We start from the raw sequence: 18,482 nt of genomic DNA on the forward strand, positions 1-18,482 counted from the left end.
CATATGTAATTCTGTATATGTATATGTAATTCTGGGGCATTTCTGCACGAAACCACTAAAATTGGGAGGGGATTTTGCAAATGAGGTCTATTAAATATTCGTCTAATGTATTAAAGCTGCCGGTAATTGCGGGACTAGTATTTGTTTATTTTAAGAATTGAAAAGCAGGCGTTCATTTGTCTGCAGCAAGAAGGAGACATCGTTTTCAAGAACAAAGAAACATTTAATAACATTTTACAAAGAGCTAATTTTTCAACCCTTCTGATCAAGTCATTTTGTAAATTACAGTTTATAATACCGGTACCCTATTGAAAAGATGGAACGATATTCCGAGGTGCATGAAAGAAAGTGTCATATACAATGCTCATTCTCCACCGTTATTTTAGTAGTGCCTACAGAATGTATTTTTTGTAATATGGGATTCTGGTGTTTAACAATACTGGTTCAGGTAGTATTGTTAAATTTGAGCTGGAAAGAAAATGATTAAAAAAAAAAAAAAAAAAAAAGACAGAGGGACAGGTGACACAGTTAGTTTGTAGCTAGAGCAAGTACAGTTTTTCGACCATATATACCATACAGATATGCTTTAGACTCATACACAGATTAAGAAATACTGACACACATAAATAGGAGAGTTGTAACTGCATAAGACTTTAAGAAGATATGTCGTAGTTAAACTGAAGACTGTTCGTATGCAGCTATATTGTTGCTGAACATATTGCTGTACAACAATAGAAGGATTATCTACCAGTTTGACTGCCATAGATGTAAGTAAATAAAACTTATTGTTCCTGAAGTTTGAAAAGTCTATGTGCCTGGAATTATTCTATACGAAATAAGAAGTTGAACTAATATACGAAGCACAGTAACTGGATGATGTGTCGTAATGTATAAGCAACCTAAACTACAAACTCTGAAGTGGTACATTTGTTTATTAAGAAGCCACCGCACATTCCATATTTTATTCATTTGCCCTGGTGATGTATTTCGAGCTTGTAACACATCTTCATGTGTTACAAGTACTGCTTGTACTAAAATCACCAATTCCATATTGGTAAATTTCAGTTTTCGCTTCTGAGCATCCTCATCACCATGGCTAGTACCAGGCTGAGGTCTTTGTGTGCCATTCATTTTCTTTTGGAATGTGTAGCCTACACACACAGGGTCGACCCAAACCCGCTATTTATTGTGAGAGGTGTGTAATTCTCCACTGCTAATTGTGGTGAGGGGTATTTAAATTGGTTGATTGCGGAATCACCTGCTTTACCTAATTAGTCTTATAAAATAGGTAGCTATTTTGACGATGAGTGCGGCTGTACTGAACATGCACACTATGTGGCTTTTTGTGGTCTTTCCCCTTTATAAATTTAGGCCTGTGTGTCTTATGGAAACTTAGTGGTAAGAAGAGTTGGAAGCGCTGGTTTTCTGGTATTGAAATGCTGTGATCTGTCTTGGATCAGGATCATGCACTGGTTTGCTGGTATTGAAATGCAGTGTCCTGCCTCCCAGATCAGTGTGATGTGCTGGTATTGAAATGCAGTGTCCTGCCTCCCAGATCAGTGTGATGTGCTGGTATTGAAATGCAGTGTCCTGTCTCCCAGATCAGTGATGGCCCCCGCACACGGGTAGAGACGTCAGAGCGGAGGAGCAGGCTGCTGATCAGCGACGTGCGGCCGGACGACTCGGGCTGTTACACACTGCTCGTGCGAGACCGCAGCGGCCACGCACAGCACCACATCACACTCACAGTCATTGGTAAGGCACGGGTGAAGGACAGCATTTCTAATAAACAGATTGTGTAAGTCAAAAATATCCAGAACTATAAAACGCTCAATAGTGCTAAATTGAGAAATACTAAAAGACACTTCAATGACAAAAACCTCCTGGCATATATTTTTCATTATAGACAAATCACAGGCACATTGTCCCACCCATAGTGATTGTATTACATGGGTAATTTGCCCACAGTGGAAAATATGTCCCATTGTCAATTGAAGATTCTAAGTATTTCATGTCTGTTTTGTCTTTCAGATCGCCCCCAGCCCCCTGCAGGCCAGCCCTACATCTCTCAGGTGAGGTCGGGCTCCCTGACCCTGTCCTGGTCTGGTCCCTGCTACGACGGGGGCAGTGCGGTCACCCGCTACAGAGTGGAGGTGAGGAAGGAGGGTCTGGACAGCAGGGGCGGCTGGACAGATCTGACTACCTCCTGCAGTAGCACTTCATACCACGTGCACACTGGCTTGGAGCCCCACGCTGAGTACCGCTTCAGAGTGAGAGCCAGCAACGTGGCCGGAGAGAGTGAGCCCAGCCAGGAGTCAGACACCATCAGGATGGACAATGTGGAAGGTATAGAGGCAGTGTACTGTATGTGTTACCACACTGTTTTTCAATTACATACTATCAAATTATTAAAAGGTTATCAGGGTTTTCTTGTGTGTTCTACTCACATACTAGCACAGTGGTGCACAAAGTGGGGAGTCAGTAAGAACATAAGAGGGGGGCACGACTATGACAAAAGGGGCAGTTCTGTCAGAAATGTGTTTTTTTTTTTTTTAAAGGATAGACCATTTTAAATAAATACATAAATGACAGCTAATTAGTCCAAGTTCTTATCTTTCAAATGAGCCATTAACAATCACTCTAGGACTTGTAGAACCGGAGAAATTATGCTTGAAGTGGCGAGTGTCAGTGAAATTGCAGTGAACAGAGTCAAAATGGCGGCTTCCATGTATGGGTGTTTTCTTTCCGGATTTAATGAAAATCGTGTATTTTTTCCTCAATTTAACCAAAAAAAGTCAAGATTTAGCTTAATACATGCTTGCATGTTAAAGGGCTATGCACACCAGACGCGAACAACGCGAGTGGATACAAAATACTTAACTGTTTATTTAAATGGAGTAATGCACACCTCAAGTGAAGCGAGCGGCGCGAATGACGTGAGCAAATATAGAAATACATTTGTTTTATTTCTGTTCGCTCTACGCGCTGTTCACATCACAATGGAACAATCAGAAATAAGGTCAAAAGTAGTGGGGGTGCACAACAAAATGTATGCCAAAAAAGGGGGGTGGCATTTAAACAGTTTGCGCACCATTGTACTAGCACACTGCAAAGCTTGGATACGTGCCAAAGTTATTTAGTCACTCCATTTGTGCTCCTAATGCCTCTCCTCCATGTAGGGGACACACATCTGTCAAACACTTTTCCCCAATTTGTGGCTGATGGCTATTTCAGATTCAAGCATATTGATGGAACAAACCCACGTTCTCAATCCACTGGCACTCCATTGTACTCCTTCCAGGTTGAACCTTTGGAAAGCATAGCACCGTTTTTATAGTCTCATGGTTACAGCTCAAGGCAGGGTGCTTCATATCTCGGTGTGACTTCTCACTGATGTTACCTCCTGACCCTTTAATCTCCACCAAGAATCACTGCCTGAACTTTATCGATCCTGTAGCTTATGATTTGGTTTATCTGGAGACTTGCTGTGAAGGCTGGGCTACTACCCTATTTTTGCCATGTTATTGACGCCACTCCTTTTCAAGCACAACATTGGTTAAGTAGAGAAGAATTCCTTTAGCTTTCCCTAAAAGAGGGTTTGGAGTTGAGGGACAAAGCCCTCCATTTTGTTTTATTTATTTGTTAATTGCAGGAAGGCTTGGGAGGAGCTGCTCACGCCTCCACAGGTACAATCGGGGGCTACTTGATTAACAGGGAGCCACCATCTTCCCATATAGGCAGCTCTGTGGCTGATTGACACTTGTTAGGTCTGTCACAGACATGAGAGAGCTGGAGCTCATGTGAGAGGAGAGAGACTGGAGTTCAGAAGCAGCTCCAGTGTGGTGCTGATACAAGCGTACAAAACTAAAAGCTGTGTAAAGGGAAGCCAGAAGGCTTGCCCTCATTGTTGTATTCATTCGGCTCATGAGCCTAGGTTTTTGTTTATTTTACAAAAGTATTATTTTGTTTATTTAGCCTTTCTCGGCTTGTCTGGATTTAAATGTGCAAAATCCCTTAAAGCACATATGTGGTGCTATGATCTCTGCCTGCCTTCTGAAATGGACACGTTTGGTTCTTGTGTCATCACTTCCTGCTCGGTCCTGTTTGTGTGGAATACATCTTGTTTCTCCTAATATGTCCTGTGCGCCTTGTTTTCAGAGAAGCATGGAGAGCCCCAGCAGTATAGCCAGGTCTCTATCAACACCACTCAGAAAGTGACAGACCTGTATGACCAGCTGGAAAGGCTTGGAGTGTAAGTAATACCAGAGCAGCACTTTCAGTGTGATGAATGCAGCATTGCTGTTTTTTTTTTTTTCCATTTCATGAAGTTTTGGGAATGTAAATAAATGATACTTTAGTGCATTGCATTATAGGAAATGAAGTCCTGATTGAAAGCTGCTGCAGAACTAGACAAGGAAACTAAAACTGGGTTTCACACATGACACATCCAGATTCCACTTCCCAAACCCCAAGTGGCTACATGTGCTAGATGGAAATTGCAGCAGCATGATTTGTATGTTTTGTCTTCAGTGAAGTAGTAAACGTCCTGTGTCTGAGTTGCTGATGATTGCTGTGTCTTTGACTCCGCAGAGGGAAGTTCGGACAGGTCTTCAAGCTCCTGCACAAGGAGACTGGGCAGGTCAGTGCTGGGAAGTTCTACAAGGCACGCACATCCAAGGAGAAGGCGAGCGCCCGGCGGGAGATTGAGCTCATGAACAGCCTCCACCACCCGAAACTGGTGCAGTGCCAGGCTGCCTTCGAGAACCGCAGCGACATTGTCATGGTGATGGAGTAGTGAGTATCCGGCTGGCAGGAAGGCGGTGGTAAATGTTGTATTTGTGCCTGAGTGACAAAACGGACTGTCCTATTTATGAACTGGTCAGTGGACCATCTGTACAATTTGTCACGCTTACGCTTTAGCATTTACCAAAATAACTGTTTGCCAGTTGTGGTGAACTTACCAAGGATTTTATAAAAATCTAGGGGTGTACGGGGCTGTCTGTATGTCAAATGTTAATTTTTTCATCTAGAGAACCCCTTCTCAAATTCTGATGAGACTTGCTTAGGAAACTTTTTTTTAGCAAAGCTACATTTTTTTACATCTGGAGAAGCAATTATAATGTGATCTGGATATACTTTAGGACAAACTATTGTGAATATTAGAATCTAACGGTATATGAAAGTGTCTGTCCATCTCTCTCTTTGTCAAACTTTGTGCATATGCATATTTCTGTGTGATTCAGTAATGGAACCCAACTTGCTTCGGGAGTTAAGGTGGGTGGGGGTTAAGAGGGAAGTTACAAAGAAGCATATGTAGTTGAGCTGCATCTCCTGGTCTGTATCTCTCTCTGTTTCTCGACAGCATTGCTGGGGGGGAGCTGTTTGAACGGATTGTGGATGACAACTTTGAGCACACAGAACCCACCAGTGTGTGCTACATGCGTCAGATCTTGGAGGGGGTGCAGTACATGCACCACTGCAACATCGTGCACCTGGACCTAAAACCAGAGAACATCGTCTGTGTCAACAGCACCGGCTCACTCATCAAAATCATCGACTTCGGGCTGGCCAGCAAGCTGGGTATCAATTGTGTTGCCCATGAAAAGATAGATTTGCAGCACTGTCAAAGAATTCCTCTTGTCCTTTTTTGTTTGTTTGTTATTATCCCCGTCACGGTGGGTGTATTGTCACTCTGTAGCATTTTGCACACGTCAACACAAGTTAGTGTGTGTATCATAATCTGGAGGTGTATGGAGGCTTTCTGTCTGTCTTTTTTTCCCATTTATCTAGAGAACTCCTTGTCATATTCTGTCTGTCAAACTGTGATCAAACCAGGAGGGACAAGCCTTAGGGCTTCTTGCTAGTTAGTACTTTTTGAGTCTGTTCGGTAAATGAATGTTTTTCGCTGTGCCACAATATTTAATAGCTGCTTTATAAATGTATTTTAATGTACTGTGTCTTATGCTTGCACTGTCTGCTTCCAGACCCCAAGACTCCCCTGAAGGTGATGCATGGGACCCCTGAGTTTGTAGCCCCTGAGGTGATTGCTTTTGAGCCAGTGGGTTTGGTCACAGACATGTGGAGCATTGGAGTGATCTGTTACATCCTGTAAGTGATTAACCATGATTGGGCAGAGCTACAGTATTCTTTTCATTCAATTCTTTTTGCTTTGAGAAGAACTCTTTGTTTACAATACCTCTGCTTGACCCGGACTGAACACAGTTTACTGCTAGGTAAGACTGTGGGAGATGTGGTTGGTTTGTGTGTGAGACTGAGTTTATATTTTGCTAGTTGTTTTTGCTGAGTTGCAGAAAGATATTTATTTTTATAAAAGTTAGCTGCTATTGTAGGAGAGTTTCCCATTTTGTGAAAATTTGTGGGACACAGAGGGCAAGTAAATATTAACCCTCTGCGGTCCATTTATTAGTGCGTCTCAGGTGCGTCAGGTCCAATTTATTTTCACACGCACAGTTTATTTTAGACGCGCTGTTTAAAAGTATTTTTTCACAGTAAAACAGGTTTAAAAGGCACTGCATATCAACAGGACACTCAGTACTGCATCTCCAGCCCTGCCCCACCCCTTGTTCGCTGTATTTCACATACCTCTTTAGTCGTGCATACTGATAAATCATCTCCTGATCACTCGTTTTATCACCAAACTCCTCAATAATGTGATCCAAGTCATTATTTTATTACTATAACATCTCAAAAAGCTCTGCAAATGTCTGTGATATTAGAGCGCTGGATGCAGAAGCAGCTATCTTGTTTGTTTATGTCCGTGTTGTGTCTATGGTGAAGGGACTGTGTGTATTGCTCAGATCCGCCCCTTTTTTTTCGGCTTCTCTCGGCTCCTATCGGTCTCACTCGGCCATTGAATGGTTTTCCCGGCTTTTTCCGGAGAAAAAAACGACTAGAGACCTGTTTTTTACATCTTTTTGATGATATCAGACAAGGTCCAACATTGGACTGGAAAGGGAAAATTGCAGTGTCGGACCAGGTCGACATAGGACCGCAAAGGGTTAATGACTGTCATGTAAAAGCTTTTATTGTCTTTTACTTTTGTGTGTTTAGTCTATTCAAGGTATTTTTTATTTTATGGAGACTACATGCTGTCGATCCTATTCCTACAAAACTACTGTATTTAAAGATGTTCTTGGTGTTATTTAGTACCCACATTTTTTAAAATTATAAATGGTTCGCGTTCCTCCGGTATAGTTCCCTCAGCACTTAAGGTAGCTGTGGTAAAGCCTATGCTTAAACACAATTTGGACCCAAAAGTCCTCAATAACTAGGCCAATCCCCAACCTACCATTCTTTAGATAAGGTTCTAGAGAGTTGTTGCAATTCAATAACAAAAAAAAGTTCTAACTCTCAATGGTATGTTCGAGAAGTTTGTCTGGTTTTCGTGCTGCATATAGCACCGAGACGGCCCTTGTCAGAGTTGTGAATGATCTGCTGATAAGCTGTGACTCGGGCTTTCCATCAGTATTAATTTCTTCTTGATCTAAATCTTCCTTTTGATACTGTAGACTGTTTTGATATTCCTTTTGACAATTCCATCCTACTGAATTGTCTTGAAAGCACAGTGGGACTGTATGACTTTGTCCTGTCCTGGTTCAAATCTTATTTCTCTGATAGGTTTCAGTTCGCCTCAATTGGGGAGGTAAAATCGGCATTATCGGAAGTTGTCTGTGGTGTTCCACAGGGCTCCATTCTAGGTCCCTTGCTGTTTTCATTATATATGCTACCGTTCGGTGACGTTATCCGCAGACAGAGAGCTATATTTGTCCCTTAAACCAGGAATTTGTTTTGCCTAGCTGTTACTAGCCACTTGCCTTACAGACATCAACCATTGGATGTCACTGCATTTTCTAATATTAAATTCAGATAAAACAGAGGTTATGCTAGTGGGCTGACAGAACCAACTGAAAGGAAATGTGGGATTACATGAGCTCGACCCTTGCAGTCTCTCATCAAAACTTAAACTAGAAATTAAGAGTTTGGGGGGGGGTCATCTTTGATCCTGATCAATCATTTGAGACTTGTATTATGGAAGTTACTAAAGTATCCTTTTACCATTTGAGAAATATAGCCAAACTTAGACCAGTTATTTCCGTATCTGATGCAGAGAGACTAATGCATGCCATTGTTTCATCTAGAATTGATTATTGTAATGCACTTTTTTCAGGTGTCCCAAAACGTGTGGTATCCCATTTGCAGCTTGTTTAGAATACTGCCGCTAGAATTCTGACTAAAAAAAAAAGTGAACATATTACCCCTGTTTTGGCCTCTTTACACTGGCTCCCTGTGCAGTATAGAATTGATTTTAAGATTTTGCTGTTAACTTACAAGGCCCTGAATGGATTAGCACCTAGTTATCTGAAGGAGTTACTGACCCTGTATCTTCCAAACCGCACTCTGAGATCACAGGATGCAGGGCTGCTGGTTATTCCTAGGGTCAACAAAAGCAACACGGGAGGTAGGGCTTTTTCTTGTAGCGTTCCTAATTTCTGAAATGCTCTGCCTTTGTTTGTCAGGGAAGCTGGGACCATTGTAGTTTGTCAAGACTAAAAACGTACTTTTATAAAATGGCTTTCTTATCTTAAGTGGGTTTTAATTTAACTTTAAAATTGCTGCTTTTGTATTGTGTATACTGTTATTTAAATGGTCTGATTTATGGCAGTTGTATGTGACATGCTATACAAATATATTGTGGTTTGTTCTTTTTTTCTGCTATGTACTGTACATTGCTTTGCGATACTTTTTGTGTAAAAAGCTCTATATATAATTGCAATATTTATATAAATGGGTGTTCATGTGCTTTAATCTTGTGCTGTATTTTACCCCAAATGGGGTGTGGGATTGGGGGGAGAACCGTATCTTGACAACATGGGATACAGCAAAAGTAAAGTAACTTGTTTCTTGTAAGCACTGCAGGGGGTTCTGTAACGCTTTAACTGTAAAACTAGAAATCAACACTGCTGGGGTCTGCTTTTCTAATGCTATTGTCTGGTGGCATTTTGCCCTCAACAGAAAACCACCCCTAAAAGCCTCAGCGTTCATGTTTGTACAAAGGAGGTACAGTGACTGAGCTTCTCTCTCTCTTTGCCTCTCCACCGCAAGTCTGAGTGGAGAGTCTCCATTCCAGGGTAGCAACGATTCTGAGACACTGGCGCTCGTGACAGCGGCGCAGTGGGAGTTTGAGGAGGAGAGCTTTGAGGCGATCACAGATGAGGCCAAAGACTTCATCAGAAACATGTTGAAGAAGAACATGAGGTGAGTCCCAGTGTGAATACAGTCTTTTCTTCTGTAGCATCTCAAACAAGCAGGATTCGAACTACAGCAAAGTCTGCTTGGATCACAATAAAAATACTTGCATCACTGTTGCAAAGCCTTCATTGTTCCTGAAGACTGTACCACCACAGGACAGATCTGGGGTCGATGATAATTACAATTACAGCAGCAGTGTTTGCTGAAATTACAATTATGCTGCAAACATTACGATTTATAATTACAATTATACTAAAGCAAAACATAAACAGCGACACGCTAACATGTTTACTCTATTCAAAATAAACAAGCAATAATCGCAGGTACAAATACAGAAACATACTACTGTATATAACTTATTTAAAAGTGGTTGCTCAATGTAAAACACTGAATAATTAACTTGGAGAGAGCTCATAATTAGCAGTCCACATGTATTGAGTTTTTTTTGTTTTGTTTTTTTTTTAAGCTGCTTCTAATATCAAACTAACAATGCAGCAAAACAATGAGTGATGTTTATCAAATTATGGAAGACATGACAAACAAGTGTAATTGGACAATTATAGGGGATCATTACAATTATAGGGGATTATTAACATTTTATAGATAATCATTCAAAATACACAGGTGTGCCAAGGTTCAACTACGATTATATTGTAATTGCAATTTTTATGAACTGCTGTGACAGGGTAGCGTCACGGCCCAAGCTGTTACCGGCAGGAAGAGAGAATAAGAAAGCTGCAGTGAAGCGCTATCGCGCACGTTTAATCACAAATAGTACAGTACAGACAAAAACACATTAACAAATAAAAAGGCACAAGGGCCAAAACAAAGTCTACACAAAAGCTTATGGACATAAAACAGGACTGCAACAAGCACCTTCACCAACACTGACATTAACCTCTCTAACCCCTGTGACCCCCTTCTTCTACACCTGTGGCTGGAGCCTCATTACTCATTAATCATTCAATTATGGCCCCAGCCACATTCGCACATGTTTTCTCCTCACACACACCTTATACCGGCAGAGCTTTTCAACCTGCCACAATTGCACAATTCCAATTGTACTTGGCCCCAGGTCTGTGTCATTGAGCAGCAGCTGCTGCCCATTATAGGTAATTGGGACCAAGATTACTATCAGTAAAATTTTAAAGACACCTGTGTGTTCAACAGGGAGTTGCTTAAGAAACTTTTAAAGAACTACAAATGCGATTTCAATATTTAAATATTCCCTTACTTTTGTATGGTGTTTACAATCATTCTGAATGGGTTAGTTCTGCTGCTCTAACACTGACTAATCCCAGGGTTTAAAGGACTGAGCTATGAAGACAGGCTGAAAGGACTGAAATCTGTTTCGTCTAAACAAAGAAGAAATGGGGGGGGGGGGGGGCAAGATTTGAAGTCACTTTTAAAATCTTAAAAGGATTTAAGTGCAATGCGGAAAGCAGGACCAGAGAACACAGTTGTTAATTAAGAGGAGATACTGTACACTTAGGACAGAGGGAAGGAGACATTCCTTCACACAGAGAGCTAGTGGGAGTATAGAATGGGCTATCTGTAGAGGCTGAATTTAAAGAAAGTAAATTTAAATGGTATCTGTTGGCTCATTTTTGTCTGCTTGGTGTTGGAGAATTTCTCCTGTAGTAATAACTTGTTAGAATTGTTTAAAGGCTTTGCAGTGTAATTGGGATTGGAACCCCTGCCTGTCTCCTTTGTCCCCAGACAGAGACTGACCTGTGACCAGGCACTGGCTCACCCCTGGATGGAGACCTTCAAGACCATGGACCCCCGAGCCACCAAGAGCCTGTCCAAGATGAAGATGAAGAAGTTCCTGGCTCGGCAGAAGTGGCAGGTATCCTCCGTGAAACAACATGAAGCTGAAACTGCAGCCAGTCTAGTGCCTTCCATGTTGGAGTATGAGATAGGAAATGCATTTCAAATACATGGATTACACTATCAATATCAAGACTGAATCGGTGTCAGTCTAGTATTATTTTTTTTTTTCCCCCCATGATCCTAGCCAGAAGACTTTGGGCAAAATTCTGAGCTGTCCACCCAATAAAGTTGCCAAATCACAATAAACAACTGATATGTTTAATTTAGGGGCTTATAAATGAGGTGTACAAAATTCTCATTCATGTTTAGTTTCCAGTTCTTGTTTTGTTTAAGTTTTTCATTACATCCTTGAAATGTATTTTTAGTTTGAGCTCAACAAGGTTAAAACCATTACAAGATACTTCTACTTAGTTTCCCACAAAGACTTTTTTACATTATCAATGTGATACTAAGGGTAAGAGAGTGAGACTAATTGTATGGCCTTCAAACCCTGATCATGCAAGGATGCTTGCACAAGGGTAGAAGATGAGACTAATAATCAGTTCAATTTAAGTGTTTTTTGCAATGAGGGGGTATATAATTCTCTTAATATCTTAAGGTGTAAATGTATTATTATTTTAATTTTTTTTTTGGTTTCTACATCCCCCTCTTTGGTGTGCAAGCCAAAAATAAACTTGTAAGTGACTGTCAGCACCTGAGCTGGGTGGGACACTAATAATGTGCACCTCACGCTCTCTCAGAAAACAGGGAAGGCTGTGCTCGCTCTGAAGAGGATGTCTCTGCTCTCCAACAAACAAGAGACTGCAACATCACACTGCCCCCCTGTGGAGAAAGACGGTACGGCAATGTCTTGGTTAACCGTACACAGTGATCACTGCAATGGTAACTCCCAGGACTGGTGCCAAATTCAATGTGATATCATGCTTGGCGGAACATGTTTTGGGGTGAAATAAAGGCATTCTACATTGGTAATATCTGGGGTACCTCTGCATCTGTGGGATGGATTTTAATTGCAATATTTTAAGATTGTCAATTCGTAGATACCAAGATATTTCATGAGCAAGAGGCCTGAGTAGCAAACATGGGCAATGAAAGTCCAACCCATAGTTGTTTTTACTGTATGTTCCTAGAAATGGATAGCATGTTGGGGTACCACTGCACTTGTGAGATGGCTAGCATGTTGGGGTACCACTGCACCTGTGAGATGGCTTAATCATTTAAATCATTTTCATATTTAATTGGTGTTTAACGAGCAAGTAGCTTCTCATTACTTTCTTTTTTTCACTGTTCCTTTCCATGTTTTCAATCATTTGAGTGATCCTACTGCAAAAATGTTTGTATTCTGTTAAACTACTTTCACTACGAGTTCAGGGGCTGCTCTAGTACCTACCATATGTTTCATAGGCTTGATCTGCCAGTGTCTTGGTGCACAGCTTGTGTATTCTGTAAAGCCTGTGGTGGGTGGGTGTGTGTGTGTATATATCCATGGCAGGCAATTGGAACTAAAGAGCATCTCCTGAACAGAGGTGAAAGTGCTTTAACAGACTTATTCCAGTAATTTTAAAAACAATATTTGGAGTAAGAACTAATCAGATTGATCGCAAAAACATGAGAGTGACAAGAACGTAGTAAAAACAATGTAAGTGTATTACACGTGAAGCTTTTTAATGCAATATGTATACTCCTTGGTTCAATTTGAATTGATCGCTCAGGTGTCAGGGTGAGCATGATTGGTGCTGATTCCCTTATAAAGGTTTCCCATAGTAAAAGCATAGCAATGTGTAATAAATCATTGTGAAAGCATAAGTAAGCACTGTAAAGCCCAGGCACAGTAAAGTGTATTAAAAAGCATGGCAAACTACGGTAAATGCATAGTCTAAACAAGGAAAAAGCATGGTGGAGGAAGTGCAAATGTAAACTTTAAGGATGGCCCTGTCTGTGTCTTTCAGAGCTGCAGCTGAGCCTGGAGGAGGAGCGTGCCCTCCACTCTCTGGAGCAGCAGCTTCTCTCCAAGCCATGGTTCCTCAGTCCTCTGCAAGACCTCAGCAAGCCCGAAGGATCCAGCGCCTGTCTGCAGTGCCATATCCAAGGTAGCCCTGCCTCATCATTTCGTTTGGTTTCTTTTCACTTTCGGTTATATGAGCATTGTTCAGTGTAACTGACTTTGTTGGTATACCATTTTAAATGCATTCTTTTTGTTATTTTTAAGCTTCCATTAATTTCATTGGTGGTATATAAGTACGTCGGAATATAGATTGATTAAATCTAGCACCAACTAATGATCTCTCAAATATCACACAGTACACGCTGCATGGAAAGTGACCTGTGCTACTACACTTAATATACACAATCGGCACTTTTCTAGATCAGAGATTGATCGGGTCAGATCTATCAGTGTTCTGTCATTACAGTGGTTATTAGGTTTTAATAAATACATTTGAGAGAGGGGAGTTTGACATAACCAGATTGTCACTTAGATGGTTATGGAAATATATTTATAATGAGGTAGGAAATGAGGGTGCAAATGCAATTCACTTTTCTGGTACAGGCGTGGAAATGACTCTAATAAGAGCAAAGACTAGAGATTCTATATTATTGGATGGTGTCACAGTACAGCCTGGAGATGTCTATCAAAACAACCCTCTGATAAGCTTTTTGACACTTGAGGTTCTTTTTCATTTTAAAAGCAAGTAAATCTGACCGCAGAACATGTTGCGGAAGTAATTTCACAAAGCTGCTGCAGCACTGTCACATGTTTAGTAGTGTTTTATTGACACTGTACTTTATGCTAGAGGGGTCGGTGAGCTTGGGTTTGACCCCCTGACTCGGGATATGGCTTCTATATTGAGGTCATGTGAATTTTGTATGTTGAACACACTTTCATATATTTGTTACACAGATGTGTTCCAGTAAACATTAACCATATCACTGCCACACTGTTTTAACCTTTGACCATATCCATGATGCAAACCACGGCTGCTTTCAACTGCTCATATCTCAAACATTTTGAGATACCTACTTCATATTCAATGTTCTGGGAACTCTTCAGGTGAAATCCAATTCAATTTGATCACTTTGAAATGTACTGGGATGTTTTGTCAGTTTGTATAGCCACAGTAAAAGTTTGTCTGAACATTCCAGCAGTTAACAACCTAAATGTCCACTAGTGGAGTTTATTCTTTGTGTATGAAAGCTAAGAGATTTTTAAATCCACATTTACCTTTTTAAATGATAATCAGCCAACATTGACAAGTTCACCTCATTTGACCCCTGTGTTTGGAATTCCTGACAGAGGAAATAGCATTCTTGTTCATATCTTCTTGACTGTTAAAATAAAACATTCCATCACTTGTTCTTTTTATGCAAGAGGGCATTAAATATTAGAAGGATTTGTACTGGCACCTTGTGTCAAAGTGGTTGATTGTGTACAGGTGCAGGAGTGATGCAGTGTGCAATGAACAGACAGAGAATTGTAATCCAGTTGGAAAGGGGTTTTATTAATTATAATCCTGGTCTGGTGACCAAACAATAACTCCAGGCAATACACAACAATGTGTAATGCACTGGAAGTAAATAAACGGGTTACAGTCCCAAATAATAAACACACGTATCTTTCCCACAATGTACAAACACGGTCACCAGTCCTGGGTGCGTGCTGTAGTGCTCATGGTGGGTGATACAAGTTTATTCGTGACAAAAGTGAAGTGCTGTTCCGGGTTTTGTGCTGGCCCTTGGCGACGGCTCCGGAACGTGTTCACTGTCTAATAATAATAACAAACAAAACAAAACACTCAAGGTACTTTTTTTATCAGTGGGTCTCTCACGGGTCCTTTCAGGTTCAATAACAAAAACCAAAGCAAAGGAACAGATTGCGTCTCTCCGCCCCCTTTTCACACATGACCCCTTGGTAAATGAGTTCAGCAGCCCCTCCAGTCTGCGACTGCCACGTAGTTTCCCTTCCGGGTCAATGTGTTAATGCAACAGAGTTCTGCCTCCTTCTTACCATCCAGGGAACTCTGTTCTTACTGCTTAGAGCCCTCACAGGTCGGGAGGGAGATTTACAACCAAGAATCATTGTATTTCTGCCACACACCTATTTTTAAGATGGAAGACAGGCTAATCTAATATATATATAGTGCATAACTGATTATGCCCTGAATTGATTCTAAACATCCAAGTACTTTTTTTAAAAAGGAAGTATTTTCACGACATTTTAATAGATTTTACAATTCCTTCATTCTGAATGAATCTGGTTGTTTTGCTCCAATACCCATCGTATCCGATCCTGTAAGATACAATCCCCTCTATTTACACATGCTGCTATCAACTGAACAGTACAGATGGAAACTGATCAATGCACATTTTCTTAGCATAGATGTTAGAAAAGACGAGCGGGACCAGGAGGTAGTCAGACGCTTTAACATGCTAGCTGTCATGAAGTGTACTTAAAACAGAACAAGAAACCAAGGGATTCATAGAATTCCTGTACTCTTAATGCTGAAACACGATTTTTCACAACATCGCAGGCTGTCAAAAGCAGTTTGTGTGCACTTTTTTTTTTTTTTAAAACCATTTCTGTCTCTGGTTAAGATGCACTTTTGTGCGAAAAAAAAAAGAAAAAAATTAAACTGTCATAACTTTGGCATGGAGTGAGAAAGCATGGTAAGAACTGATTTTGTGTATCGCTAGTGAGAGTAGATGGGGCTGGTTGAGTTGGAAGGCTGTACTGTGTGAGGTTGTTGCTCTCTCTAATGTCCCACCCGTTCAATCCAGGCTACCCTGATCCAGAGGTGCTGTGGTTCCGGGGCGAGGAGCCATTGAGAGAATCCCCCTGCATAAAGATGGAGTATGAACAGGACGGAAGCTGCTCTCTGCTCCTATCCAACACCTCTCCAGAGGACTCGGGGCTATACTCCTGCAAGGCCACCAACAGCCAGGGGGAGGCGGTGTGCTCAGCTAGACTTACTGTCTCCCCCCTGAAAAGCACCAAAAGCAGGTATAGCCCCAACAAGCCCCAAAGAAGCACACATGCATAGTATATAATATTTAATATAAGCTCTTGAATGCATTTATAATTCAGCACATGTATAGGAGTCGGACATTCTGCATGTTACTGAAATCGCTATAAAAAATCTATCATGCCAGTTAACCTGTATGAAACTATATGATTGACATAGTAGTTGTAGTAGTAGTAGTATTTTTGTCTCTGGACAGTCAATGTCAAAGTGATGACGGGATTAGTCTTGTCCCTGTAGTTCTATGTATGCATCCTTCAGGACAGGTGCTGTGTGGAAGAAAAAAAAAAATGTATTAACCGAACTGTATGTGGTTTAGTTCCTTTTGCTAGCTCCAAATTCAATACAGCAGCTATCTATATATTGAACGAACCATACTGAATGTAATGCGATGCACAGACTAAAGGCTTTAGTCCTTAACTTTCATGAGCACTTAATTTACCCCAAAGGTTACTTCCCTGACCAGTACTCTCCACACTGCTTCACATGCTGTAACTATTGAGCCAGTCCATTCCATTGTCTAACCAATTAGTTTTTTCCAGCAAACTACTTTACAGCACTGCAATATAAACATTGAGTCACAGAAATGTCTTGTCTGGCCAGCAGCTGACCTGAACATGCCTTCACCTAAAATTATAAAACAAATTAAAATCGGCATGCCCATTTTTATTATATTAGAATGGCAATAATACCTCAGACACTCACATTCAATGGTATTTTCCTGTTTCTGGTGTCTGTGTTGGAGGACTGTGAAGGACCAATTGTAATGTGATTTGTTGCTGCACTGTGATGGAAACGTTGTATAAACCACATATTTACTAATTTTTAGTCAATAATCAAATATGTAATTGTGTATCAAATAAAATATTATTTACAACTCCAAGTTGCTTTTTTTTTTTTTTTTCTCATACAAGATATAAACCTGCATTTTAATATTTTTCTAAAGGTTATTTACAGTCGGGGGTTGAGTACCCCGAGATGGAATGACAGCCTTATACAGTATAGGTTTATTGTTTTTTATTTCTAAGAATTTACAGCTTCAGTTATGTAATTGGCAATGTACTTTCTGCGTCATCCTTGCTTGTAACTTCAATATATTTTTAAAAGCAAAAGTGAACAGTGCTATCATGGATAAGAGATGGGACAAACTGAACAGCAACAACAACAACTTTGATTTATATATAGCGCCTTATCCTATGCAGACCTGCCCATCTCAAGGCGCTGAACAACAGTAAGATCCGTGACTCCGCTAATTGAAAATTCACCATGTACATAACAAATAAGTTACTACAAACAATTACTACTACAAAAATAATAATAAATACATTTCCCAGGTCTGCTGGGCAATGTCCTGCCTTCCTGATCTATCATTGATTAGTTCTGAATTCTTTAATAATAAATACATTTCCCAGGTCTGCTGGGCAATGTCCTGCCTTCCTGATCTATCATTGATTAGTTCTGAATTCTTTAAAACTGCCCCAACTACTAAGTGACAGCACATTCCTACATTTCTATTGGAGCCTCCACTTGCAAGATTTAAAACGAGATTCCAATCAGGATGGAGGCTTGTTGGTGGGATTTAAAGCTGTATTACAGTTAAGGTACACAGGATTTAAAACAGAATTGTGACAATGTACAAATAAGAAAACTGAGGAATGTGCACAAAGTAGAAAAATAAATCACATAATGTTAGGATGTTTTGAAAAGCCACATTGTGCAGCAAATGCATTTTGAATCATACAATATTAATATCATGGCAGAATGTTCTATCAGCTTCCTGGCAGTGCGTACTCCTTTTGCATTGATAAGGTAAAAAGTATCAAAGTGATTTCAGTTAACAAATTGCATTATGTGTGAAGCACCGCTCCTGTGACGTCTAGCACCACAGTAACTGGCATTGCATTGAATTTGCTTTATGACTGACCTACGTCATCCGTAATGGAGGTGCGAAGTTTCAAGAAAAGGCACTATACAGGCATAGATTTTCACCATCGGACCAATAATTTGGTAAGTTAATAACTTAAACTTATGGGAATTTACGATATTTTGACAGTAAATACCAATGTTAATAGAAAGTGTTCAATTCCGATCTCCAGTCCGTAATCAAATATAAATCAGAATTTTGCCTATATCACACTGACTGGCACAATTACTAACCGTTGCCACCTTCGAGTTTAATACATGCTTACTCTTAAGAAAAAAATGGTATGCATTGGGACTTGTGCAAGTATTCTAAAAGCATGAAGTTTAATTACTGACAACGTCTGCGTTGCCCTTTCTGCTAAGTTGTTGTACAAGTTTGTATTTTCAAAACGTACGGTACATCAAGAGTGTCTTTTGATAATATTGTCATGTAAATAGTTC

The 18,482-nt window shown here is 40.4% G+C and overlaps 1 protein-coding gene across 2 annotated transcripts in view; it reads left to right on the top strand.

Annotated features, from left to right (window-relative positions):
* Window positions 1–17,001, top strand: part of mylk5 (myosin, light chain kinase 5) — a 77,340-nt gene extending 60,339 nt beyond the window's left edge. Inside the window, exons 15-25 of one of the 2 annotated variants that reach the window (XM_059006593.1) lie at window positions 1,602–1,755; window positions 2,032–2,346; window positions 4,159–4,252; window positions 4,591–4,794; window positions 5,363–5,580; window positions 5,985–6,108; window positions 9,124–9,276; window positions 10,990–11,119; window positions 11,844–11,985; window positions 13,053–13,193; window positions 15,877–17,001. In XM_059006593.1, the coding sequence (XP_058862576.1) occupies window positions 1,602–1,755; window positions 2,032–2,346; window positions 4,159–4,252; window positions 4,591–4,794; window positions 5,363–5,580; window positions 5,985–6,108; window positions 9,124–9,276; window positions 10,990–11,119; window positions 11,844–11,985; window positions 13,053–13,193; window positions 15,877–16,139 (1,938 nt within the window). In that variant the 3' untranslated portion in view covers window positions 16,140–17,001. The remainder of the gene's footprint in view (window positions 1–1,601; window positions 1,756–2,031; window positions 2,347–4,158; window positions 4,253–4,590; window positions 4,795–5,362; window positions 5,581–5,984; window positions 6,109–9,123; window positions 9,277–10,989; window positions 11,120–11,843; window positions 11,986–13,052; window positions 13,194–15,876) is intronic. The other variant, XM_034055663.3, reaches the window with a different exon arrangement.
* The last annotated feature ends 1,481 nt before the right edge of the window (window positions 17,002–18,482 follow it).

This window comes from Acipenser ruthenus, chromosome 33 (assembly GCF_902713425.1).
Source record: "Acipenser ruthenus chromosome 33, fAciRut3.2 maternal haplotype, whole genome shotgun sequence".
NCBI lineage: Eukaryota > Metazoa > Chordata > Actinopteri > Acipenseriformes > Acipenseridae > Acipenser > Acipenser ruthenus.